Here is a 25,457-nt window from a genome sequence, read left to right on the forward strand (position 1 = left end):
CTGGGAAGCTGCAGGTTATATCCATAACAGAGCTAGCCAGAAATGGAGCGATCCAGCAGATAAATTACCTCAGAAGTAATGTTTATTTTTTGGAAATGGGATGTTTGGGCTGGGCTAGTGCCCTTTAATCTGATCCAATTCATTGGGGTGGGGGTATAAAATCCCCTCTTTTATGAGATACTTTTCATTCGTCCATAATATTTGGGCCAAGTTTCTGTCAAAACTCAGTGGAACAGAATAGTTACATAGCATTTACTACATAAGTGTGGTTGTTGTATTTTGACTGTCATATTTTTGAGGCAACATTGCAGGGCCCTTACAGGAAATGAGCATGTTTGCCTCCCACCCTTTGACCGAAGCAGCTGCTAAGTTAAGTTGCTGGGCCGGTTTTTTTTCTGAATTGCTCCAGAATTTGGTGTAGTGGAAAGCCTGCAAGTTAGTACAAGACTGGCCAAGCTGGTTCTTGTTTTACTGAATGACATTTGGATATTGTAATTTCTGTTTCAATATGCATGAGTATCTAAATTCCATTTGGGCCTACTCAGCCTCTTTACCTTACCCAAAGATGTGTGTGAGTCAAGTTTAGTTCTTTAATGCTCTGATGAAGAGCGCAAAAGTCTTACGTATAGATTTTAATCTTCGGTGGGTGTGCCTAGCGGTGAAGGAAGCTGGCCCTTGCGGTTCAGCAGCCTGTGTGGGAGGGAGGAGAATTTTCCCATCATGAGGTGATTTAGGCCAGCCAATTTGAATTCATCATATTTCTAGAATATTAAAGGGGTCTTAACAAAGACTATTTTAAGAGTTAGAAACCTATTTGTCCAAAGGAACCAGTTGCCTTGACTCCATGTTTAGGCAGCAGCAGTTGTTGAATTTTTATTGAAACAGTTGCAGATGCTTCCTGTTGATTCTGGTTCTATGCCATCCTGAGCATGAAGGTTTGTAAATCATGTGGGACACCCACCTATCCACCCCAGGCTCCCCATATGAGAACTCATCTTCAAATATATAGATGACAGGGTTCAAGAGCCGGCAGGGGTGAAGTCAGAAGATGCAGCTCCGTTCTTTCTGTCACATGCCTAATCATAAGAGAAACTCATGTGTGGATAGAACTGTTAAAATCTTGATTATCTGTTCTGACCTAGGCTTCCTAAGAGCATGAAGCAAACTCCTTGTCCCGACAAAAACCCCTTTTATTAATTGACTGTGAATTCTGCTCATTCACATCCAGCAAAGTCTTTCAAGGGAGGATTTACAGTCACAGACCTTATCTGGCCTGGAGAGCTGCCAGGCCGATATCTGCAAAACCTGGCAAGGAGTCTCGGAGAGTCACCAACCAATTAAGCGAACTAATTGTCTCCTGCAAACGCCTCTCTCCTTTTGCTTCTCTTTTATTTCCTCTGGGAGGGGCCATTCATTGTCCACCTGTGGCCTTACTCCCAAATCAACCCATTATTTAGATGTTCCCTTCATCTGGCAACTCTGTCCATGCGCACACTGGGAACAGGCTCCAGCTGTTCGTCTGCCTCACTGATGTCTGATTCTGAAAGAAGCTGATAACTGGCATATGGCTCTGACCCCCTCTCTGCCTCCGACACATAGCCCTCATCAGAGCCTTCTCCAGACTCCAGGACTGGCCCATGCTCCTCCCCAACCTCCTCACTGTCCGAATTTGCTGCCCGATTCGCTGGCCGTTAGCGGGCCACAACATTATCTACCCAGACTGAGAGTTTCAAAAGGTCTATGGGCTTCCGGGGTAGAATGGCAGACTAAGCAGGATTCCGTTTTTTTGCAAAGCCAACAAACATGGCCAACAAAGGAAGCCTTTTTGTTACTGTGAAAAAAACAGTAATAGATAAAAATTAAACCCAAACTGTTTGGCAAAGAAACATATGAGCACTCTATTTTTCCATGCTGTTCTCTGGTGAGCTTCCTATCAATGGGAGCTCCTTTTTATAACTTTCGCTTGACAGAAAACAAGCATTGCACAAGAGGAAGGAAAGCATAGCTGGGCTGTCATTCCTTTGTTGACTATTTGGCAAGCTTTACAATGACTCCTAATTTGGTGAACAGTTCAGCTAAAGCCACTGGTGCTAACGTCTTATGTCCTATTCATAGAACCGTTCTGTGGCAAAACCAGTGCTGAGAAGCTCTTAGATGGACTCCACAACTTCACAGCTGCGGCAGCTCCTAAAAGTCGCAGAAAATCGGGTGCGAGCTTCCGTTAGTTTGTGGGTCTGCAGCCAGGTGTTCTGGAATGGAAAGCAAAGGGCTGGGAAGCTTCTGAATTGGGTCCAGCATTATCTCTAGAGTAGTTTTGCATGAGTATTCATGGCTGAACATACCTCTCAGTCCCCACCAGCAGGCTAAGGTAGTTCTTACTCAGAGGGTTATGCATCCAGCACTTCACCACAATTGAAGTGGTTAATACAGGTAGTCCTTGACTTACACCACTCATTTACTGATTAAATTTACAACCGCACTGAAAAACATGGCTTGTGACTGGTCCGCACACTTTTAACCACCGCAGCATTGCCCACGGGCATGTAATCAAAGTTTGGGTGTTTACGACGGTTGCAACATCCTGGCTCATATGAGATGGCCATTTGCAACTTTCCCAGCTGGCTTTCAACAATCAAAGTCAAAGAGGGAAGCCTGATTCATTTAACAACCACATGGTTCATTTACGGCAGTGATTTGCTTAATGGCCATGGCAAAAAGGTCATAAAATCGGGCTTGACTCATCTCACAATCTCCTTGCTTAGCAATGGAAATAATGGACCTAATTGTGCTCTTTTCCTTTTTTTTTAATGAGCAGTTCTAGTTCTTTGACTTTTAAAGATATAAAGGAAATGTTCTTAATATATCAGGAGCCCAAAAAGGCCAAGCAGGTCTTGAGCAGTTAAGAATGTAAAGCTTGATATTGTTGTGCACAAAGTTCTAGCCTTTTTGTTCCCCCCCAAAATGAAATCCTTTTTAGAGTTGTGGGTCTTTTAACCAACAGAACGAATCCCTTAGTACAAGGAAATGATTAGAGTCCTACTATGGCATCAGCCACCGAGCTCCTTTGCCCTGATCCTGGGATGGCCTGTGTCCTTGTGGTTATGTAGTTTTCCACATTGGAATCAGCCTTCATCCAAGCAATCTGGCAGGAAATAGTATTTCCCATTGGAAATAAGCTTTCCTATATATGGATACTGTAGTTGATGGCCCCATTGCCCAGTAATCTTTCCCCACCTGGCCATGGGGTTCTGTATCTCTAGGAACATTGCACTTTGGGCTGCCAGAGACAACAGAACCAAAGGTCTCTCCTCTCCCCTCCCTTCCCCTCCCCCTTATCTTATAGCAGTTAGACTTATATACCGCTTCATAGGGCTTTCAGCCCTCTCTAAGCGGTTTACAGAGTCAGCATATTGCCCCAACAACAATCCGGTCCTCATTTTAACCCACCTCGGAAGGATGGAAGGCTGAGTCAACCCTGAGCCAGTGGAGATTTGAACCGCAGAACTGCAGAACTGCAGTCAGCTGAAGTAGCCTGCATGCTGCATTTAACCACTGCGCCACCTCGGCTCTTCATCTTGTGAAGGGTTGTCCACAAGACCAGTATTCCTACCAATAACTTAAATGCTTGCCAGCTCTAAAGGCAGCTGTGGGGCTTTCCTAGGGGGCATGGCAGAGAAGACCCTTGTGAAGATGGGAGAGATCCCACTTGCAGCCATGGGAGAAAGAGGCCTCCTTGTCCCACAACAGCAACAAAACTCACCACCCCTGCCTTCATAGAGGACAGCAACTTTGGCAGCCTCATTTTTGGGATACGGAAAAGAGGCCACTGTTAGGACAGTCGTTTTCAATTTCCTTCCATCTCACAGGCAGGACCCGGGCTTGGGGGAAGAGACCATTGTTTGCATTAGGTATTCTGACTGCAGAATAGGCTGAATGCTTGAGGCTATTATTTTTGAGCGTGTGCACATGCTCACATGATACATAGCCTTACATTGCATTAAGAGTTCTAAAATCCAAGAACATTTTGACCACCTGTGCTTTGGTTTACTTAGTGCTGGTGGCTTAGAGAAGGCAATTGATGGTGCTGTCTGAGAGGCATGTTCCCTGCCATCTGCAGGAAAAGCTGGTGTGTGTGGTCTCCACTTGGGTGCTTTAAGTTGCGGTCTTTTTGGCAGGTTGAGGCTGTGGCTAAAGCTGGTGCTGGTGCTTTCATCCTCTGAAATGTCTTGGGTGCTCCTGTACTTGATACAGCTTCCTTCAGGCACTGATCTTGGAAATGTTTGTTGTGTTTTTATCACAGAGCCAACAAAACAGATCCTCAAGCAACTGAGTGACAAAGGTAAGGAAGCCAAACGGACTAACTTGTAAATATAAGCTATTCTCTATCATTAGGCAAGTGATGAATTTGGTGATTCTTTAGAATTTCCACCCAGAATTTCTCAACCAGGGTTTGGAGGATTGAAGACACAAAGGGAGTTTTACCCTTATTTACACAAAGGAGAGGAGAATTGCATGGTTCACAATTAGTGTTTTGCTGCCATATTTGGCAACACTGTCTGGGGGTATTATATTAGCTGTAAACAGATGGTGGAGTCAGGCACAGCTTGTGGGCTGCCTGCACTCACCCATTTGCCTTTTTTTCTATTTCTAATTATAAGCCTCTCTCTAATGATCAGAGATATGCCTTTCAAACTGCATAAAAGATGTATGTATGTATGTATGTATGTATGTATGTATGTATGTATATGTATATGTATATGTATATGTATATGTATATGTATATGTATATGTATATGTATATGTATATATTTAGCACTTGCGTATTGTTCAGGTCTTCTGATTCTATGTGCCCCCCCCCCCCCCCCCGGCAAATGGAGAAGGGACCTAGGGATCAAATAGTATGCCAGATACATAACTGAGCAAGGAAATGAAACTCTGCCTTTTGTCCTCTAACTGTCTCCTTCCTTCTCCTTTTATGTGCTGCAAATATTCAGTAGGATTAAAGGTAAGATTCAGAATTTTTGAAAAGGTTGGAAAACAGCCCCCCCCCCTTAAAGGAATTAAAAGTAATGGGTGCCTTTTGTTGAGCCCTCAGTCCCTTAAAATGCTTCTTAAGGCTTAATCCGACCTGCCAGTGGGAGGGCACTCACCTTTGCCCTAAGCCATATTCTGTAGCTCTTGAAGAAATGGAACCATTGAGAAGTCCTGTTGTCATAGCATCCCCTTGCCAAGACCTTTCTAAAGGACCCCCTTACTACCCTGACTTCACATAGCATGCAGATAGTGATGGAGCCCTTCTGGAGTTTGGGGAACCCCCACAAATCCCCAACAGCTTATCCCAAGAGGAGGATCAGCAGCCCCTTCCCCAGGAATCTTCTGAAGAGCTGGCTGAAAGTGATGGCAGTGAGAAGAGACAGGGCTGCGAGGAAGAGAATGGAGCTGAGGAGGAGGAAGAGGAAGAAGAAGAAGAGGAGGAAGAGGAAGAAGAAGAAGAGGAGAGGAGGACAGGCTGGTAGGAAACGGAGCAGGGGTCAGACTTTGCCAAGCTCCTTGATGGCAGTCCTCCATTGCTGGCACTATCGGGCCAATACTTTGCTTTCTCCTGGGCAGCACGGTGAGGTGCCTGTTGAGTCTCTGCTGCACTCCTCCCTCCTGCATGTTGGCTTAGTGCATGGCTTAGGCTGCGCTCCTTAAATCTTCTAATTCAGTTGGAACTGGACCAAGGTTGGTATAGACCAACTAGGACCTAGAGCCCTAGACGGTATCTCTAAAAGAAAAGCATTGCATGTAGGGCTCTTAATTATTAAGTGGCACTACCAACTGACTCCTGCGCTTTACGCTGTCGCCACACAACCTAACTGTATTTGCGCTTGATAACAACAGACAATTCTTGGATCCATTTGCTTTGTCTCTGTTGAAATCAGTTTTTAATCTATTTGTTCATGTGCAAGGAAAGCTCTGCTAAATTAATCATTCAGTAAATGATATAATGTTCATCTTTAAGTCATCCCCTTGACAAATTCCATTCCATGCTCTTTTGGACCCTTCCTTGGCTCCGGGACTGAGGCATATATTCAAAAGCATTGATCAGCCTGCATATTTTAAAAAAGATTGAACGTATAATAGCTAAATGTTGTAGGATATAAAACCTGCTACCGGACAGAATAAAGGTTGGTGTTATGGCTGGCTGCAAACTATTTTGTGCCTGGGCAGAAGGTGAGCTGACATCCCACTGACATATATTCTCCTTCCATTTGCTTAGCTTATTGCTGTATCCAGTAGCTGGAATATTAGTCTTGGGCCTGCATAGAGACTTTTGATCATTCTTGAATATAGTTCAATAACTGGCGTACACTACCTCCCCCCCCCCCAGTTGTATACACGGGGACACAAATAAGACTTAAGTTATACCAGAATGATAATAGAGAGTGAATAGAAATATTTGGCTGCTCTTGTCTGATAGTCCAGCATAAACACAATGGTTTTGTTCTCAGAACCAACCATTTAGCCCTCTAACAAGATCATTGCTATTTTGGTTCAGGGCAAGGGCCACAAGACACAGGAAGGACCCAAACAAGACCACTCTTCTAGCATTAGAGAGAGGATTGTGGAGATTGTGTCATCTGTGCCAAAGGTAGGTGAATTCTGGCAGATAATGCAGCTCTGATCAAAGCTCAGCCTATTAATTATTTCTATTATTTGCATCATGTACAACACCATCTGGTCGGCAATTTATGCTGCCCAGAAGAGATGCAGCATGTAAAATGATTTATGTTTATATACTGTATTCAGATAAACTGACCTGAGAAGGATGGAAAGCTGAGTCAACCTTGAACCGGTGAGAATCAAACTGATGAATTACAGGCAGCCGGCAGGCAGCAGAAGTAGCCTGCAGTACTGCATTCTAAACATTGCGCCACCACGGCTCATAATACATAACCATCCAACTGTCATTACAGTAATTTAATTTGGGTAAGAATCAGTGTGAGAGAGTTTGATATAGTGATTAAGGCAGACTAGAAACCTGAAGACTATGAGTTCTAGTCTTGCCTAAAGCACAAAGCCAGCTGTGTATCTTGGCCCAATAACACTCTCTCAGTCCTAGGAAAAAGGCAATGGCAAACCATTTAGGAAATCTTGCCAAGAAAACTTTAGGGACTAATAGAGTCAACACTGATGTAAAGGCTCAAATCATTGTCATTGAGATCCCTTCTCTCTTCATCTCTTCTCTTTGATGTGTTCCCAGGTTCGATCGCCTATTGAGCTTGACAAAGTGTTAGACATTCCTTCACGTAGGGAAGAATGTCTACAAGAGAGCCCTCAGCATCCAGATCTAGATCACCATGGACTCCTGGATCAAAGTTCAAATATCATGGAGTCTGCTGAAAATGTGGAAGAACTGAAGCCTTTGAGCAGTGAGGAGGAAGAGGAGGAAGAAGATGGTCATGCACCGCAGTCCAGCAGCATCCTCCCCTTTTCTGTGCTAGATCAGGCCAGTATCATTGCAGAGCGCTTTGCCAGCAGCCTCTCCCGTCGCAATAGTTTGGTCCTCGAGGAAGAGAAGGGCTACCTCACACCAAAGATGGCCAGCCGGAGCAGCAGCATTCTGAGCTTGGAAGGGGGAGAGAAGGCTGTGTGTTACAACAATGGCTGCACTACTGTGGACTCCCAGAGTTGCAGCATCCTGCCAGAGCCCTCTGCTGAACCTTGCAACGGTGCTTCTAATGGTGCAGTGCGGCCTGGTCTGCTTGAGCCTGACAATTCTTCTTGTCGACGGAAGGAATCAATGCTGTCCCACCAGGACCGGCTGCTGCTGGACAAGATCAAGAGTTACTATGATTATGCTGAACACCAGGATGCTAACTTCAGTGTCAGACGGAGGGAGAGCCTCTCCTTCATTCCCAAAGGGCTGGTGAGAAATTCTGTTTTTCGGATAAACAGTCTTCCCCAGCCAGAGCCTGGGCAGGAGATGCTGAAGAGGAAGAGACCTCCCCCCTTGGACAGTAGTGTAGCAGGCAAGGCAGTATCCTTGATGCTTTCAAATAGGCCTGGTGCTACACTCCCGTCTCCCCATTTGGAGACAACCAGGGAGGAGAATCCAATGCCTATCACTGAAGCAGAGTTCAGGTCGCCTAATGAGATGATTAAACTCTGGGACGAAATGGAGCAACCAAAGAGCAAGCACTGGAACAAGAAGACAGAAGATTGTAGGGAGCGCAAAACAAATGGGAGTCTGGGCCAGACTGAGTCTTATTTGAAAGACAGGCTCGGAAATCAGGAGAATGGCTTTGACTTTCATGAACCACTTCTTATACTGGAGGATGACGATCTTGGGGACATAGTAGAGGAGGAGCCAGTGGTGTCCCCTCCTGCGGACAAGGCTCCTGTGGAGCAGACCATGCCATCCAGATTACCCTGGAAAGCAGCAGAAGAGTTAGAGAGCTGTGATCAAGATCAGAGTTTCTCTCAGATGCCCCCTCACATAATGCGGCTGGCTCATCTCACTGAGGCTGAGCTGACAGAGAAGGTGAGGAACAAAGTCTACCAGTTGGCCCGCCAATACAGCCTCCGGATTAAGAACCAGAAACCACCCATGCGCAGGCGACTTGCTGAAGTAGAGGAGGAGATGCAGAGAAACACGTCAACTGGCCAACAGGGAGTGGTTAAGAGAGACAAAGGTATGTATGGCCAAGAAGACATTTGTTGCTATTATCTTAATTACAGCAATACCTAGAAGTAAGGTTGCTGTGGAAAGAAAGACAGATTATTACTATTTGTCTGTTCCACAGGCTTGCCTTTCCTTGCCTTAATAAAAGAAAAGACAAATGCTTTGCCTCTAAAAACTGCAGGCAATTGATCTCTTAGGGTACTATATTATAAATTTGCTTTTATCGTATCTTTTTGTTTTGGTAGAATTCCAAGGTGGCTTGCAGTATTAAAATCCTACAATGTAAAAAATGTAACATGGGGAACATTAGCACATTATAATAAGCAATATCAGTTAGCAAAAAAAATTCCCTTGGCAATAGTGTAGAGCTTTGTCATTGCCTTCTATTGGGATTTCTTTTTGTCTTTCCAGTCTAGCTGAGAGCCCCGGGATTTCATTAATTAATCCTGATTAAATGCTAACCAAACCAAACCCAGTTTAGCTTTTTGAGATCAGCCAGGCTCAGCTAGGAGTTACAGGGAGTCCTCAACATACAACCACAATTGGAATCAGAATTTCCATTGCTAAACAAGTGGTGGTTAAGTAAGTTTGTGCCCACTTTTATTACCTTTTTTTTGGCCATGGTTGTTAAATGAATGAGTGCAGTTGCTAAGCAAATGATGCAGTCATTAAATGAATTCATCTTCCTCCATTTTGGAAGGTAGCTGGGAGGGTCATAAACGGTGATCACATGAACCCAGGATGCTACAACCAGCATAAATACACGCCACTAATCCAAGTGTTTACATTTTGATTGTGTGACCTTGGAGATGCCACAATGATTGGAAGTGTGAGGACTGGTCATAAGTCATTTTTTCAGTGTGGTTGTGACTTTGAATGGTGACTAAATTAAAGGTTGTATGTCAAGGACTACCGTATCCCATAATAGGTCAAACAAATAGGGATATATTTATAAGCTAGGTCATCAGGGAAACCCCTGCCCTACCACTTTGAGAATTAATGAATTAAGATGCCACACTTCAGGAAGTCCTGAAAACTCAACACTGCATGGAGACATCATTTTATTGGCCACTATATGAGGAGCAGGATCTCTGATGATGGAGCAGGAGAATAGATATATGAAGACCTTTCAATATGCTGGTCTTGAGCCATTTAGGATAATAACTTTCTCCCGGCTTGCTTAAAATACTGGAAGCTTTAATTAACTGAGTGGACAGGAGTTTAGAATGGCTCATTTAAAGTTTGGTGCATAATATATACCATCTTGAACTGAACCAGAAAGGAATTCTAGCTAGTGGTTAAACAAAGCTGCAATAAAGTGATCTGAAAAGCAGAACTCTAGAAACATCTTTGATTCCTATTTTGTATGCCAATTGAAGCTTCTAAATATGGTTTTAGAACACCCATAAGAATATATCTCAAGCCATCCTCGATTTATGACCACAATTGGGACCAGAATTTCCATTGCTAAGCAAGGCAGTTGTTGATGCCCAATGTTATGACTTCTTTTGCCATGGTTGACAAGAATCACTGCAGTTGTTAAGGGACTCTGGCTTTCCCCATTGACTTTGCCTATCAGAAACTGGCTTGGAAACTCATAAATGATGATCACGTGATTTTGGGATGCTGCAACTATCGCAAATGCACACCAGTTGCCAAGCACCTGAACTTTGATCACATGACCCTAAGAATGCTGCAATGGCCATAAATACAAGAAGTGACCATAAGGTTTTGTTAACTTAAGTTTTAAGTTAAGGACTACCTGTATATCATCCAATTGAGAAGGGTTTAATTCAGGATTAGATAATCTAGTATCTTCTAGATATTTTGGATCAACTTCCATAATCCCAGACAAGCTTGGTTCTTGGAAATAAATATTATTATAGCCTGGGGTAGTGAGATGGGTGGTATAAACATTTAGTAAATAAAAATAAGTATATAAATATTGGAAGTTCTCCAAATCTTTGTAGGCACAAGATTTTTTTACTCATAGACTAAAACATGTTTAACATTGGCTACATCTTCTTTCAAAGAAAGAAGAAAGAACCACTTGAAATCCATTTTACACTATCGGTCTGTTTTCAATAGCATCTAATAGATCCCTTTTAGGAGAATTAGAGATTGTGGAGTCCTTGGTGCTCTCTTGCAGACGTTTCATTACCCAACTTCCAACAATGAAGGGCAAGCCACGGTATATAAAAAAGAGCACCTGTTACCCAGTTGGGTAATTAAATTTCTGCAAGAAAACAACCAAGCTCAAAGACCATTAAGAACTCCATAACTCAACCCTGAATTGCAAATATTCTACTGAATTAGATGTTTTGGTTGAATCATTCTTCATCGACAAAATATCCGTTCTTTTATCATGTCCTGTTCCCTTAATTGACATAACTGGAATAGTATTAAGTGTTCTTACTTTGGATAGAAACAAATATATGATTTTTCAGATGTAACCTAGTAAGATTAAATTTCTGAGTTCCATTTAGGTTTAAAAATAGAATCAAGAGAGGTATGAGAGGAGTGAGGAAAGAGATACTTTTTGTCTTGAATGTTTAGGATATTATAACCAGCACATTGCCACTCTTAATACCCAAGGTTATAGAGATGCAGATTCTCATTTTTGGTTCCTCCTATAAATACGTGATTTGTGAGTGCAGAGCTGCTGCTAACTAGGCAAGAGTGTTAGGTTGCAGGAGAAAAAATGGACTTCCCAATCCCACTGAGTTGGTTGGTTCAATAAATCCCCCTCTATTTGCTCCAACATTGTCTTATTCTGACTTTTTTTCTTTGCTTAGGCCAAAAGAAGTCTACCTTGTGTCTCCCCAACTATGAACAAATTGTGCTTCAGGAGGCTGGCTCACTGGGCCTTCTTTCCACTTCCTCAACATGTCAGAAGTCACCTAAGCGCTTCTCTTCCAGTAACAGCTCTGTCAGCCTATCTTCCCCCACCAGCTCCTGCACCTTCTCTCACAGTCCCCTCAGCCCCATCATGACCGAGAAATTCGACTGGCCCGACGTGCGGGAGCTGAGGTCCAGGTATTCCTGTCAGGTGACGATTGAGAAATGCAGACCCCCGCTAGTCAACAGAAGTTGCTCAGCACCTGAGAAAATGGTAGATGATGCTAAGATGCAGGCAGGATTCCAGTGCTCAAAGGGGATTGCAAAAACAGACGTAAGAAGCCAGCAATGGGACAAACAGAGCTGCAGGAGAAAGTCCTCTCTTGATTCCATCCCCAAGGAACTTGTTTGCGATACTCCAAAGGAATTGTGTGTCACAGCAAAGGCATCACTGGAGAACAACCGGCACGTGATTGTGATAGAGAAGTTGCCCGAAGGGACTAATAAAGCTAAAGCCGATGAAAGAGAGCCACAGATTCTCTCCTCTTCAGACCAAGAGAAGCTTTCTCTCAAAGAGTTGGTGGAGCGGTACAAGTCGTATCAAGACTCAGAAGAACATCAAAGACATGAGGGTGATGTTCAGGAAGCATGGTGGGAGAAAACCGGCAGTCAAAACAACCTGGTAAAAAACTTGAGAGAGAAATTTCAGACCCTTAATTCTACCAGCTGAACACCCACATCTCTTGTTCCTGTGCCATTGAGTTCTCAAATCTCCATCTCTTCTTGGATTACTACTCAGAACCTTCTTTGCCTGTTCCACCTCATGCTTGAAATTTCTGGGAAGTTGCAACTGCCTCAAACTGAGGATTTTTTTTTTTAAAGATGCTCTCTTTAAAGGTCTGTGAACTTGAACATGGATCTGACATGCCACTGACACTGCACCAGGCAGCATTATTGGGCAGAACTCTTAATACATTCAGAAAAATCAGGGAGCTTCCAGTCAAAGCAGAAACAATACAGATCAATTATCATACAGAACATGTTCCTCCCTTCAGGAGTTGGTGTATTTGGAAATTTTTGCTTTACGAAGCCAGAGCAAGATGTACATTGCTCCATCTCCTAGGAAAATAAGTTATTATTCTTTTTTTTTTAAGAATGTAATGTTACTATGGCTTTGGTTAATTCCAGGACTCTCAGCTTAGGAGCACCCGACCTATTACTGTTAATGTACATATTTGAATCTATATGCATTGTGCAATAACCACTTTTGACCTGCGAATACAGCTTTGACCTCTTCACTGTTGGGGGAGGGATATAATTGGGGAAATTGCAATAACTGATTTTTGTACCACATTTCCTATGCACAAAAAAATGCTACAAAGCTGATTGGCAACTCTTGAAGTCACTGATCTCTCTCCAAAATGAGCAGTACCAAGGACTGACACTGGTCTATTAATCCATTGGGGTTCTAAGCCATTTCAAGTCGCATTACTTCATTCTAGCCCATCTTCTTAGTATAATTTGTCTTGCATTAAAATACCTTTTGAGCAAAGAAATCCTATGGAGTAAAAAGTTTTCTTCCTATTCCAACATGGAGGAAATAAACTATTCCAGGTCAGAGATATTTTCTTTCTATTTCCAAGGCAGGTTGACAGTTTACATCTTACGGATCCATAGCCTCTGTCAGAACACCAACTTTCTGTCTCTGTCATTGGAGCATTGTCGTTTGAGATCCAGTGGTTGTGAATCTCTTGCAACCTGATGGTAGAAACAAGATCTCTCTCTTTCTTGAAGCACAGAGTTCTCTGCCCTTCCAAATCTAACCAGTCTGGTAGCTTTGGAGTGCTCTTCCCAGTATGAGAAGAATCTAAAGTGCAGTTATATTACTTCGGCGAAGCATAAATGCCTCCTGAGAAGTAGTTGCATGTGGAATTGATGCCAACTGTGAAGCACTGTAGCCTGAGTTGATGAAACCACCAAAGCTTCTGAAGGGGATAACATGATCCTGAGTGTTGTGTTGGTGGATTTTATATCACCTGTAGAAAACACCCAATGAATCTTTGCACCGGAAGCATTTCTTCATCACAGAAAGCACTAAGACATTAATGTGTATCATAAAACACCACCACTTAGTAAGGTATGTTAGCACCCTTTCCTTTGTATTGAGATAATGGATCATTTAAGCATACTGGTCTCATCGTGGGAATTTACGAAGATAAATTACACACATACACGCACACAAAAAAACCCCAAAAATCACAGAGCCAGGAAAAGCTTATTGGTTCATTTATTAGAAAAAAAAAGTTAAATTGCTTCTGAAGCACATTCTGAAGCTTTAGCTCTTTTCTCTGGACAGTGGAAGCACATTGGAAGCAGGCAGAACGTGATGCCTAGCTGTGAAAAGAGGATTAACTCCAGCCCCCAGATCTTGTAGGAGAGGCCTTTGGCTACTTCAGCTATTGGCACTCTGAAGTATATGTATTTTGGGCCTGGTCACATGACATTCCCTTCTCACATGTGCTGACTTGCATAAGTGGGATTGTGAAAAGCAGTTGAACAAAGAGGGAAAAGCCCAGATAAGATAAGGCTGCCAATCACCAGGCAGGAAATGGATCCTATGGGATAACGCCAATGCTTTTGGTCTGTTAATAGGTAAGAGCCTCTTGCTGTGAGTCACAGCCAACTCTACCCGATGCCTACAAGCTGAGAAATTCGTAATGGGTTTAGAAGCCCAGTTCATGACAGATTAAACAAACAGGATGGAAGAAAATGCACGTAAGGAATACAGCCGCTTTCTATAAGCAGGTAGTACAGTGCAGGGTGGTGGTCCTCATAAAGCGGGAATAGCCTCAAAGAGTATCTTAGTCATGTTTTTATTTCAGTTATCTGAAAATGGGCAGTGCACTACAATTTTAAACTCAGGAGTGACAGGTGAAAATATCCTCCAAGAAAGCGATGATGATGGCACTTCTCTCTTGCTGTACATGTTCCCTCTGAGTGCTAAAATGTACAAGTGAAATGCATTTAAGCAAAATGTTCAATAAAATCTCTTTTGGTGACTTTGGCAAATGAATCAGTTGAGCACATGACAATCTTAAAGAATACTTGGAACATAAAAAACCCATAAATTTGCTGTATCTGTATTACTCCTTTCCTCTTGCCTGAGAATAGCTTTACATCAGGTTAAAAAAAACCTTGTTAAATTACAACCCCTTGCTTACTTTCTTTGGCTTAACTTGATATGTGCTCTAGTAAAAGTGTGCTGATTAGAATAACTTCTTTCTCTATAAGGATTGATTGGAAGAGCAGAGAAGAGCACTTTCTTCCTGTACCCTGATATGGATTAAGATCAAAAGTGCCCTTAATCTAGAAGTGACTGGGAATAAGCAGACTTGAATTCTACTTGACTGGAGGGGGCTAAACCACAACTAACACTGCTCAATTTAATGAGCCCATGTGCTCACAATGACTTGTTTATTTGACCTACAAACCCAAAGTTAATTTGGTATTTTACGAGGCCTTATATAAGGTTAGGTAGCCTTCATATTATAAATTAGTAACTTTCTGTGCCTCCTAAACATACACTGGGAGAATGTTGGCAGTGATGCTTCAGAATAATTTTGGAAGGGAAAATCCACAATGCAGACCATTATATTACTATTTTTTAAAAATAAGTTACACTAGCATATCAAATGTAGTTTCAATCTCCCCATTGCATTAATAAGTTTATTGCCTACCGATTACAATCCAGGCAATTTGGAAGAGCACAGCATTTTGAAATACAACAAAAAGTAACTGAAGACTCTAAAACCTTGGTTCTTTGGACCTATATCCAAACTCACTGCAATTTATATTAAGCAGAGAGATGGTTCCCCCTCATGCGTTCTTTTTTAGCTGTAAAACCCAACTTACAGCATCCTTTCAAGTAAGAAAAACCCAGACCTTTCTGTGCATGGTGCTTATTGAATTTGCTCACTCCGGAAGCAATACTTATGAAATGTCCCTAGGTTAAGGCACTTTTAGAATGGTATAATATCATCCCAAACCAAAAATATTAAGTTTAATGAGCCCTAGGGGTTGGATGTTGAAGAGAGAATTAAAGTTTGGCCGGAACTGAAAATCCCCATCAAGAATGGCATACTTGCCAAAAGGCCATTGTAGGAACATCAGTCCCACAGGCCCCTTAAACTCTTAATCCAACTGCATTTCAAAGAATGTTTTCCAATAAGCAATTCAGCTGAGATGCTCTTTGCCTTTGCACTGAATTCGTACTTTAGGTTGGGGGCTTGTGACACTTCATAAAGGTGGGCGAGGAGTATCTATTTTAAAGAGCCATTCACAAACACACCACAACAGACATTGCTGCAGAAGAGAGAAGCTGAGGCAAGCGCATGCTCAGCACAACATGTTCCACAAAGGAACAACAGAAGAGCTATTTGCTTCTGGCAAGCTGAGCCAATACAGGATAGATGTTTTTAGAAAGCTTGTAGGCAGGCGTGGCACCTGCAATCTAGTTGCAAAGTGTTACATACTTTGCCATAAAGAATGGAATTGATAAGAATCTCACTAAATAACATGGAACAAAACCCAGGACAGGTTGGTTGCAAGTTAGGCCCACGGAACTCTCTCAATTTAGCTAGTGGGAGAAATGCATAAGTCATATTAGCTGGATTGTGCTCGTAGTGTTCTGTAGAAAGTGAATATGATTTATTTCCTGGGTGCGAATATCTACAAACATCTCAATTCCAAACAATTGAGTGCGCAAGTTTGAATATAGATAATTTAATTTTCTGGCTATACTTTGAACCTACTATGATTATCGGGGATTTTGCCTGCAGTTTATTGGGCGCAGACTGAATGAGTTGAAAACATACTGTGCTTTATGACATGAACAACGTGTGTGGTTAGATTGCACCTCTCCACAACGTGAAGCATTTGGCCTCCAGAAACTCCATCCTGACAAACTAGCATGAATGCTGAAATAAGCCAGGAGCTGGATGAAGGCATGCTGCCTTTGATCTTCAGAGAGAGGGAGAGAGAATTATTCAACTATTATTTCTAAATTCCATGTGATGATTCTATGCCAACTGGAGATGGGAAAATCGGCTTATAGAATCCTGAGCTTTGGTAGTGATCTGACGATACAAAGAAAAGGAAACTGCTTCAAGACTGCACATTTTCTTTTTCATTATCTTTGGCCTGATAGAACTCCGTTCCACTCCTTTTCTCTGTAACATTCCTGAAAAGCCACACAGCATTGTTCTCTTAAACAGTAGTTTTCTGGAGTGATGTCCATTTGGTCAGACATCCAAGAATATGCCTCTCCCAGCTCTGTTTTGGAGAAGACGGCTTGTCCTGAAGCAAGGTTGCTGCTTTCTTCCCTGAAACATTGGCTTTGGGCCATCTGGGGACATGTGGTGAAAAATGAAAAGGAGGAAGTGAGATCTGTGTGGGGAACAGTGCTGGGTGGTACCAGGGGTGTCCAAAGAGACCCGTGCATGCAGTTTTTCACTATGCACCTTAGTACACAGGCATCCGACTGGAGCACGTGGCTACTTCTTTTTGGGAAAGAAGCTGAATCTCTTCTCTTTATCTTTCTTGGTCAGGTTCACATCTGTAGTGGTGATGGGAGGCAGAGGGAGGCTCTGAGCCTTGGATTTAATGCTTTGGGAGTCAATTATTGCTGTGCTGAATCCCAGGAGCCAGGTGTGCATCTCATCCTGTGTAGCAGGACAAAATGGAAACAAAAAACAAAGCAAATAAACAAAAAAACAGATTACCCATTTCAGTTGCAAGATACTATCACCAACAAAAATGCTATCACTGATTGATCAAAAAATGTAATTAGAGTAGGAAATGAGTTTGTATTTAATACACGAGTCCAATAATTTCCTCACAAACACTCCAAAAGCACTGTAAAGTTGTAAACATCCCCCTAAGGGGTTAGAATACAAATGAAAATTGAGGGAAATGAAGGAAAGCAAAATACTAAAATTGAACAATAGCTAAGAAATTAGCTGCAATGAGAATGACTGAAGTATATAATACACAGAGCAATTCTAGGCACACTTACCTAGCAGTGGGTCTCACTGGAACCTACTTCCTAAGACTTTCTTTTGACTGTCTTATATATGAAACCATCTGCTTATCCAACCTGCTTTTGAATCTGAAAAGAATAAAACCTGAAGAGAGACATTCTCTCTGCTTCCTTTTTATTTGAAATCAAGCCCCAGAATAGGAATTATATAAATTTATTTTATGTTCTTCCTCTGCTGGTGCAGATCCATAGAATTTGCAGGTTGAAGAAGCCACCTGATGTTTTTCAAGCAGGAAAATGGGCTGAATATATTTGAAATAAATGAATATACTCATTTTCTATTACCAAAGCTTTAGAGAATAGAACACGACAGAGCTGCCCATATTTGGTATCATCTGTTTATTTACCAAAATACAGAAGCAGTCCGGGGGAAGAAAGCAGGCAGAGAATCAATAACAAAAAGAGCAACACCACTCATTTGAGTGTTCTCTTTTCCAGAGCTGTTCCTGGATAATCAACTCCAATTGTTCAGAAGTTTCCTTTTTTTTTCTTTTCAGAAGAAAGTTTAAATCTATTTTGCCTCCCTCCTATTCAAGTAGGCATGTCCAAATGGCTTTGATGCTGTCAATGTTAATTGATTTGGCACACCAAAGCATTTGAATAGCAAAATAAAACCAATGACCCTTAATCATATAGTCCATATTTCAATATCTGAGAAAAAATATGCAAACACTTACCTCATCTTTGCCATGGAAGAGCCATTCGCTTCCATTGCCTAGTCTGCAAAAGATAACAATTTGAAAATACTGCAGGTTACATCTTTTTTGGGGGGGGGAGGTCATGTGATATTTGTGCTTCAATGGTGAAAAACTCAGCTGGAGAATATAAATATAGAACATTACACAGTTTAGCAATTAAACCTTTAAGGACTTGGAAGATACCAAAATATCTGATTCAGTCACGTCAGTTGTAAAGTCAGCAGCCATTTTTTGTTTTTCCTCAAGAAACCTCCTGCTTCCGGCAAAGCTGTATAGAATCTACAATGAGGAGCAGCAGCAAGAGCAGCAGTCGTGTTTCATGGGCAAAATGCTGCAGAACAATCTTTCAAAAATGGCTGAGCAGGAACTTAACTAGCAAATGTGGCTCAGTGTAAAGGGATAAAGATATAAAAATAAGAGGATCTAAAATGAGTAAAAATGTTTTCGTTTGTTATGAAGGTTGTTGAGGGGGGAGGAAAAAGGATCTTTGGAAGATACTGACCCCCCAGGGTGAAAAGGAGATGTTGGGACCTTTGAGCAAGGGATTAAAAAGCAAAATGTCTATCGTTAACTCCTTTTTATGCGTCTATGGAGTGATCACATTTGAAAAATTGTATAGAATTGTATATAATTCTGATCATAGTACTCCAAAATGAATATTGATGAGTTGAAAAAAGTGCAGGAAAAGGCAGTAAAAATTAGTCTGCAACTCTGCAAGGAAAGGTTATAATATTTGGGTAGGTTTTTAAATTAAAAATGGAAGCATGCATTGTTAAAAAAAAGGATGAACCAGGATTTTTTTTTTTTTTTTGGTTCTCATAATAACAAAAATAATCTGGTGAAGCCTATGGAGGAAGATACAGGATAGCCAAGACAGAGGAAGTTCTTGATATGTCATATAAGCTATGGGAACGGCAGCTGCTGCCATATAAAGAATGATACTTAATTTAAATGATTCTAAAATGGGATTTGACATATGGGTGCAACTTAAGGTTAAGATTGTCTAGATGCTAGTTAGATTCTGCTTCCAGGACTGAAGGAAATGCTTGCAGAAAAATCAGCAGGAAAAGCATTATTATCCTTGTATCCACTGTCCATGTGGGAAAGAAAGCCTTGGATTAGAGAGAACTTTGGTCAGTTCCAATGACATCTTTTTTCCCCCTAAAATTTCTTTTAGCACATTTGTTTTATTGCTTATGAGTAAACATTATCCAGGAATCAGGAGTCTCAGAATAACTTTTGTTTAAAAGCATGTATCTGCAGAGTGTAAATGGTATCTTCTCTCTGATAAAACTTTTTTTTTTAATTTGCAAGGATCAAAATGACTCCATCCCCAATCTTTGAGTGCACGCTCCAAAATTGGCTGACCAAATATAGTGTGTCACAAAAATAAAACACAAGGGAAATTATATTAATTTAATTAATTAATTAATTAATTAATCAATTATATTAATTATATTAATTATATTAATTTAATTTCCCTCAATTTAATCTATATCAGCTATTTTAGGATGCCATATCTACTGTTAATCCTAGTCTTACTGAGTTGTAGAAAGCAATCCCTTGCATGCTTTTAAATTAAGGGTGAAAAAGGTAGTCTTCCTCTGAGTTTACCTTCATGACAGTTCCTGCTCTTACAAAACAGTGGACATTCTTAGAGGCAGCCTGCCTTACCTCAGCTTGAAGACATGTTTCTTCTTCTTGTAATCTGCAGCGACTTCACAGAGGGCATTCTTCAGCCGGAAAGGCTCCTCTCCATGGTAAGGCACACCTAAAGCCAAGCTCTTGGCATCCTTATAGAAGGTCAGTTCACTATTCCTGAGCACGCAGTATAATGTATTCCAGGACCTAGCCCAAAGGAAAAAAATATGCCTTATCGTGGGAAAATCAGAATAAGTTAAGGAAACAAACTTTTTAAACAATAGTAGAAAATAAACTACACTCCTTCCAATTGGACTGACTTCTGACGAAATTGGCAGGCTTGCACTACATGATTCCCACTTCTCCATATTCAGAAGTTAAATAAATAACATTTGTTTTATTCTTTCCCAGCTGATTTCCGGAATAAGGCAGTAGGGCTGCTCTTATTGTGGATAGCAGTTCTGAGAAAAATGTTATGGGAAGTTTCCAGGTTTGCTTATTTATTATTTTAAAATGCTATTAATTAAATAAAATAGATTATTATTAGGTCAATATTCAAGATAATTTATGAAGACTGATCAATGAATTTAACAAAACAGTATGTATGGCTTTTTGTAGATGATGGCTGAATCTATTAGGGTAGAAGCCTGGAGGTTTCAAACCTCATTTCCAAACAGCCTTCTGGGCATTCAGACCTTAACTGCACTTCCTGCTTTTGGGTAGTGGCTTGATAGTTCCTGCTGCCATCAATTATTTTCTAAAAGCATCAACTGCCTAACCTTCTTGTACTGAACTGCCTTTTGGGCAATTAAAAGGTCAATAGATAAAAGATGAAATACTATCTATAATATAGCTCCTGGGCATATGGCAGAGGGGAGTAGTGACTGGAGCATTCAGCCATTTTTCTCACTGCTAGGAGACAGATCAATCTCAAAAGAGATGAAATTTATTTCTGAAATTTATCTGCAGGCTATTTCATATACTATGGCTCTTGGTGATGACATTAATTTTTATTTTTATTTTTTTAAAGAACAAGTTCTACAACCAATTTTGTTGTATTTATTTTGTACAATAAAGATTATACTATACTATGTGAAATGAAAAATATTTTTGCCATTTTACATATTAAAATGCAAGCATTCAAAGTTGCAGAAGATAAATTGCAGAGCTACCCAAACAACAATTATATTGATGAAAATTTAATTTAAAAAAGAAAGAAATCTAAAAGGATATCTTAGTCAAACCAAACACGGTAATGATTTGGGTATGCCCCCCCCCCATCTCTGGGGACATGTCAGAAATAAACACTGATGGAGCATGTTTAGGCCATAGTTGCAAGTGGGGAAAGGTGCATAAAGTTTCTGAGTTGTGAGAAGAGCTTGGAGAGGCAGATGAAGAGCTGCAGATAATGTTTTCTAAGACTCTGATATAAACCTATGGATTTCTGCCAGATATAGAAATATAGTTTTGCTCATAATTTATCTCTATATTTATGTGCATCATAGGTAATCAGCATTTCTCATCCGGGGGAGGGAAGTTGTATATCATTGCCCCTATTATTTCTTACAACTTGTTAAATTTTTAAATTTAAATAATTTATTTTTTAAAATATAAATAAGGACATGATAAAGAGTCTCTCTATTGGTGCTAATGGTAAGATACATTTCTCAGGAGGGAAAAAACTGAATAATTAACTATAAATAATTGTGAGAGTAAAGCAATCTATTGTTAAAATGCTATGCTTATGGAAAGAAAACACATTATTGCATACAGTATTTAAGTTTGAAGAAAGGAAGATAAATATATGTAGTTAAACATTCTATATCTCTGTTGGAAAATAAACAAACCCTGGCAGAAGGGATTTAAAAGCATAGTGGAGCAGAAGGAAAACAAAAGCCATGACAGAACAATAGAAAGATTCCATGATATAAATTGCCTCATTTAGAGGTTTAGGTAGATCAATACTCTAATATCAATAACCTTTGTAAGGCAGTTAATGGGGCTGGTGAAGTTGAATCTAAGTGGCCATGTAGCATTTGGCTTTCAGAATATTTTGATGAGGTTAATATGCTTAGCAGGTTTTAATTTTTTTTAAAAAAATTACAGCCTGGTCTTTACTTTCTGATGACATAGCAAAAATGCAATGACATTTTCTGATCCTTCATGGTCATCTCTCAACTACAACGCAGCAGCATTTTCACTTGGTAAGTCTAAATGTTTGCATGGGTTTAGGAGACTGGTGGGAGCTACCTCAGCTTCCCCAAGCAAAGCTGCCAATATCTTGCCTTTCTGGTTGGCAACTGTGACTTCAGGAATTGTGGCATCCCTAAGCTTCTTTAGTGCAGCTGCCTTTATCCACAAACTCATACTGAGGAAAATCTCATGCATATCCTACTCTTTTCGCTACATTGTAAAACAGAGAGTGAGTGAGTGAGTGAGAGAGGGAGGGAGGGAGGGAGGGAGGTTGGTTGAAATTCTTCCAACATGGGACTTGAAAACAGATCAGAAGCTGGACAACAATTGTATGTACCTGTTGGAAGCCCTCTTGTTAGGTGCCTCTAGGTCATGCTTCCTCCCCAAGTAACCTTCAAGTTGTACACTGTGAGATTTATCCATCTGTGCTGGGAGGGTTGCTGTCTCATCAATTTCACTCACAGGGGTCTGGGCCACTTTAAAAAGAGATTCCTTTGTGGACATTTCTTCAGTGTCCACATTGATCTCTGTCTCAGGCAGTTTGTCTTCAGGCAGCTCTTCTGGTGCTATATCATGACCTGTTTCATCGTCTTGCGCCTGCTGTAAACATGAATATGAGAGAAAGCTGAAGTAAAACCAGGAGCAATGCTGGGATTAGGGGTTAAGGATGGCCCATGCCATTCCCCTGAAGAACCTAACTCTTCACATTATCCCAAATAGGCTGTTATGACTGTACACTTATCTCAAACAACAAACAATGAGTATATTTCAGAAAATTCCCTCCTTTGCCTGAAATCGACTCATATGGAATATGGCAACTACGCGGAGGAGAGCCTTTTCAGTAGTAGCTCCGACCCTTTGGAACGATCTCCCCGTGGAGATTCGTACCCTCACCACCCTCCAGACCTTCCGCACAGCCCTCAAGATCTGGCTATCCCGTCAGGCCTGGGGTTAAAGATTATAATCCGTCCCCTCCCGAATGATGAATGTTGCTTCTATTTTTAATTACGTACTGTTTTTATATGTCATTGTGTGTACTCCCTTCCCTATACGTTGTCAGCCGCCCTGAGTCCCCTCAGGGAAAAGGGCGGCCTATAAATAAATTTATCTACATCTACATCTACTCCAAATATGATAATTGTTCAGGATTACTCTCTCCTTAGGATATTGGCTTGCAATATGCTGGATTTTAAATCAGGGTAGAAGCATTTAAAATATACTCCATTCCCAAAGCATTTTTTCAGATGTTATGAAATCATCCTGATTCTTTCTGATAACCCTTGAGTAGCATGAGGAATCTTCCTATATGAGAGGAGACAAGCTTGTAGTTCCACTATATAGCAGCATTGTTGCTCTGTGACTGAGTCTCCTTTTGCATCTTAAATACCATAGCAGAAGAAAGAGGTTGCTTAGCTATAGTCCTATATCCCCATGACACTGTCTTCATCTCATTCTTGCTCCTGAGTGAAAGAAGCCATCAGTAAACTCCAATAGCTTGAAGATTTATAAAATTGGATCAATCAGGTATACCCTAGGATGGGAATGACTGGTACTTATTAGTCACTTCAGGTTGGTGCAGCCTATCTTTTCTTCTTGTGTCCAAGATACAATGCTCTATTGTCATTTTGTGTGTGTGTTTTTCCCCTATGGAAAGAGGAAAATATTCATAGCAGCTCCCTGCAGTCAACTTTTGGTGACCTTCTTCATGATTAACTCATCTGAAACAAACTCATGCATGCTAAAGCAGGAGAGCCATCTCCTGTAGACCTTTGCGGCTCACACAAACCTACACTGAGAGAATGGCTTCATTCTCCGTGCTCCACCCCCCTCCCCAGTTTTTTGGTAAGTTTTTCTGGAGTGTAGCTTCATGCAATGTTACAAAAGATTGTGAATGCTTTTTTTTTCCTCATTCCAATCTGTTTCCAATGAATTTGAGGGGGTTATAGCATCTTTATATTGGAGCCATGCAGGGGTGGGTTATTGCCGGCGTTACTGCCGGTTCACAACCCACGCACCAGATGCGTGCTGCGTGCACATGCACTATTCAATGTAAATTGTTCTGCGCGCATGCCCAGAACAATTTCCAGTAAACTGCGCACGTGCAGTCACTAAAATCCAAAATGGCGGCAGCCAAGCAGCAGCAAGGGAATCAGTTCAGGGGCGTGGAAGGCTTGGCTCGCTTCCGGTTCTGCGACACAGGCCTGAATTTCACTACTGGTTCTACCAAACCGACAGCAACCCACCTCTGGAGCCATGGATGTAGAGATTAATTGCTCTTAAATGTGGCAGCCTTGCAGATTAGCTTTAAGATTAGCTGCCAACTAGGAGGTGCCTAATCAGGTGATCTGCTGCTCATGTCTCCATCAGCTTTCTGTGGGGTTTTTGTTTTCTTCTGCTGGAAGGGTAGAGACGTATCTTTGTACATTTGAGTGTTTGTGCGTGAAAACAAAAAGTGGCTTGTTTATATGAAAGAGTGCCCTATGTGCAGCTAGCTGACCAGTGAATGTGGTGCCTTATTTTATTGGCAATTAATCTAATACATTTAATACTTTTTATAAATCTTGGACTGGTATTTTTCCCAGGGTGTACGCACACACACAGTTTGTATCTATGTACATATAGGTATGTAATATGCACACATTCAGAAAGGAGGATTTCCGGTAGTGGATTAATGTACAGTTTGCAACCCTAGATTGACAAAACGAGGAAACTGGGCATTGCAAGAATTTCTTTCTGTGTTTATATTTTTCTTTTGTCTGCCCTCCCTTTTCAGAAGAAATCATCTTAAATTCATGGTCATTTTCCTCTCAGATAAATACAGTTTATATTCTGAAAGATAACATTCTATTAAATAACACTAGACTGCTATCTCTTGCGTGAAGGGAAAAAATCCTGCACATAAAAACTGAATAAAATTTAGTTGAGAGCCCTTCTAATGCTAATTCTCTACACTGGTTACTTTGAAGGTGCCATCATGTTATTGCACTACCTATATTGTAACCTGTACCACACATTTTTTTTTCTGACTAGAGGTTAATTATAGGTCTCAGAAATGCAGCTCTTTTGATCCTAAATTGCACTTGTTCTAAGATAGCTCTTCTACAAAGCTTATATAATACCAGTGGAAATGGCTATTTCAAACATTTGGCTTCCTAAACTCATGGTAATGCTGGGACAAAATAGGTATCATATCTAGCAAAAAAAGAGAAAGAATTCTTGTTTAGAAACAAGATGGCCCAGAATGTGCTCTACATGCAATTAGTTAAGATGTTTTAGTGAAGACAATGGTAGAGAACATCCATATCACCAAGCTAAAATATGG

At 41.0% G+C, this 25,457-nt stretch overlaps 2 protein-coding genes across 5 annotated transcripts in view; one reads left to right on the top strand and one right to left on the bottom strand.

Annotated features, from left to right (window-relative positions):
* Window positions 1-14,046, top strand: part of PLEKHG3 (pleckstrin homology and RhoGEF domain containing G3) — a 56,600-nt gene extending 42,554 nt beyond the window's left edge. For 3 of the 4 annotated variants that reach the window (XM_032218175.1, XM_032218166.1, XM_032218182.1), the window contains 6 exons: window positions 2,116-2,208; window positions 4,301-4,339; window positions 4,995-5,005; window positions 6,542-6,634; window positions 7,247-8,678; window positions 11,464-14,046. In XM_032218175.1, coding sequence (XP_032074066.1) covers window positions 2,116-2,208; window positions 4,301-4,339; window positions 4,995-5,005; window positions 6,542-6,634; window positions 7,247-8,678; window positions 11,464-12,236 — 2,441 coding nt within the window. In that variant the 3' untranslated portion in view covers window positions 12,237-14,046. The remainder of the gene's footprint in view (window positions 1-2,115; window positions 2,209-4,300; window positions 4,340-4,994; window positions 5,006-6,541; window positions 6,635-7,246; window positions 8,679-11,463) is intronic. The other variant, XM_032218190.1, reaches the window with a different exon arrangement.
* The window catches only part of SPTB (spectrin beta, erythrocytic), a 128,053-nt gene continuing 116,372 nt past the window's right edge, over window positions 13,777-25,457 (bottom strand). Inside the window, 4 exon segments of the mRNA XM_032211920.1 lie at window positions 13,777-17,226; window positions 18,281-18,323; window positions 19,976-20,149; window positions 22,473-22,735. Coding sequence (XP_032067811.1) covers window positions 17,059-17,226; window positions 18,281-18,323; window positions 19,976-20,149; window positions 22,473-22,735 — 648 coding nt within the window. The 3' untranslated portion in view covers window positions 13,777-17,058.

The sequence above is a fragment of the Thamnophis elegans genome, chromosome 1, assembly GCF_009769535.1.
Source record: "Thamnophis elegans isolate rThaEle1 chromosome 1, rThaEle1.pri, whole genome shotgun sequence".
Lineage (NCBI taxonomy): Eukaryota > Metazoa > Chordata > Lepidosauria > Squamata > Colubridae > Thamnophis > Thamnophis elegans.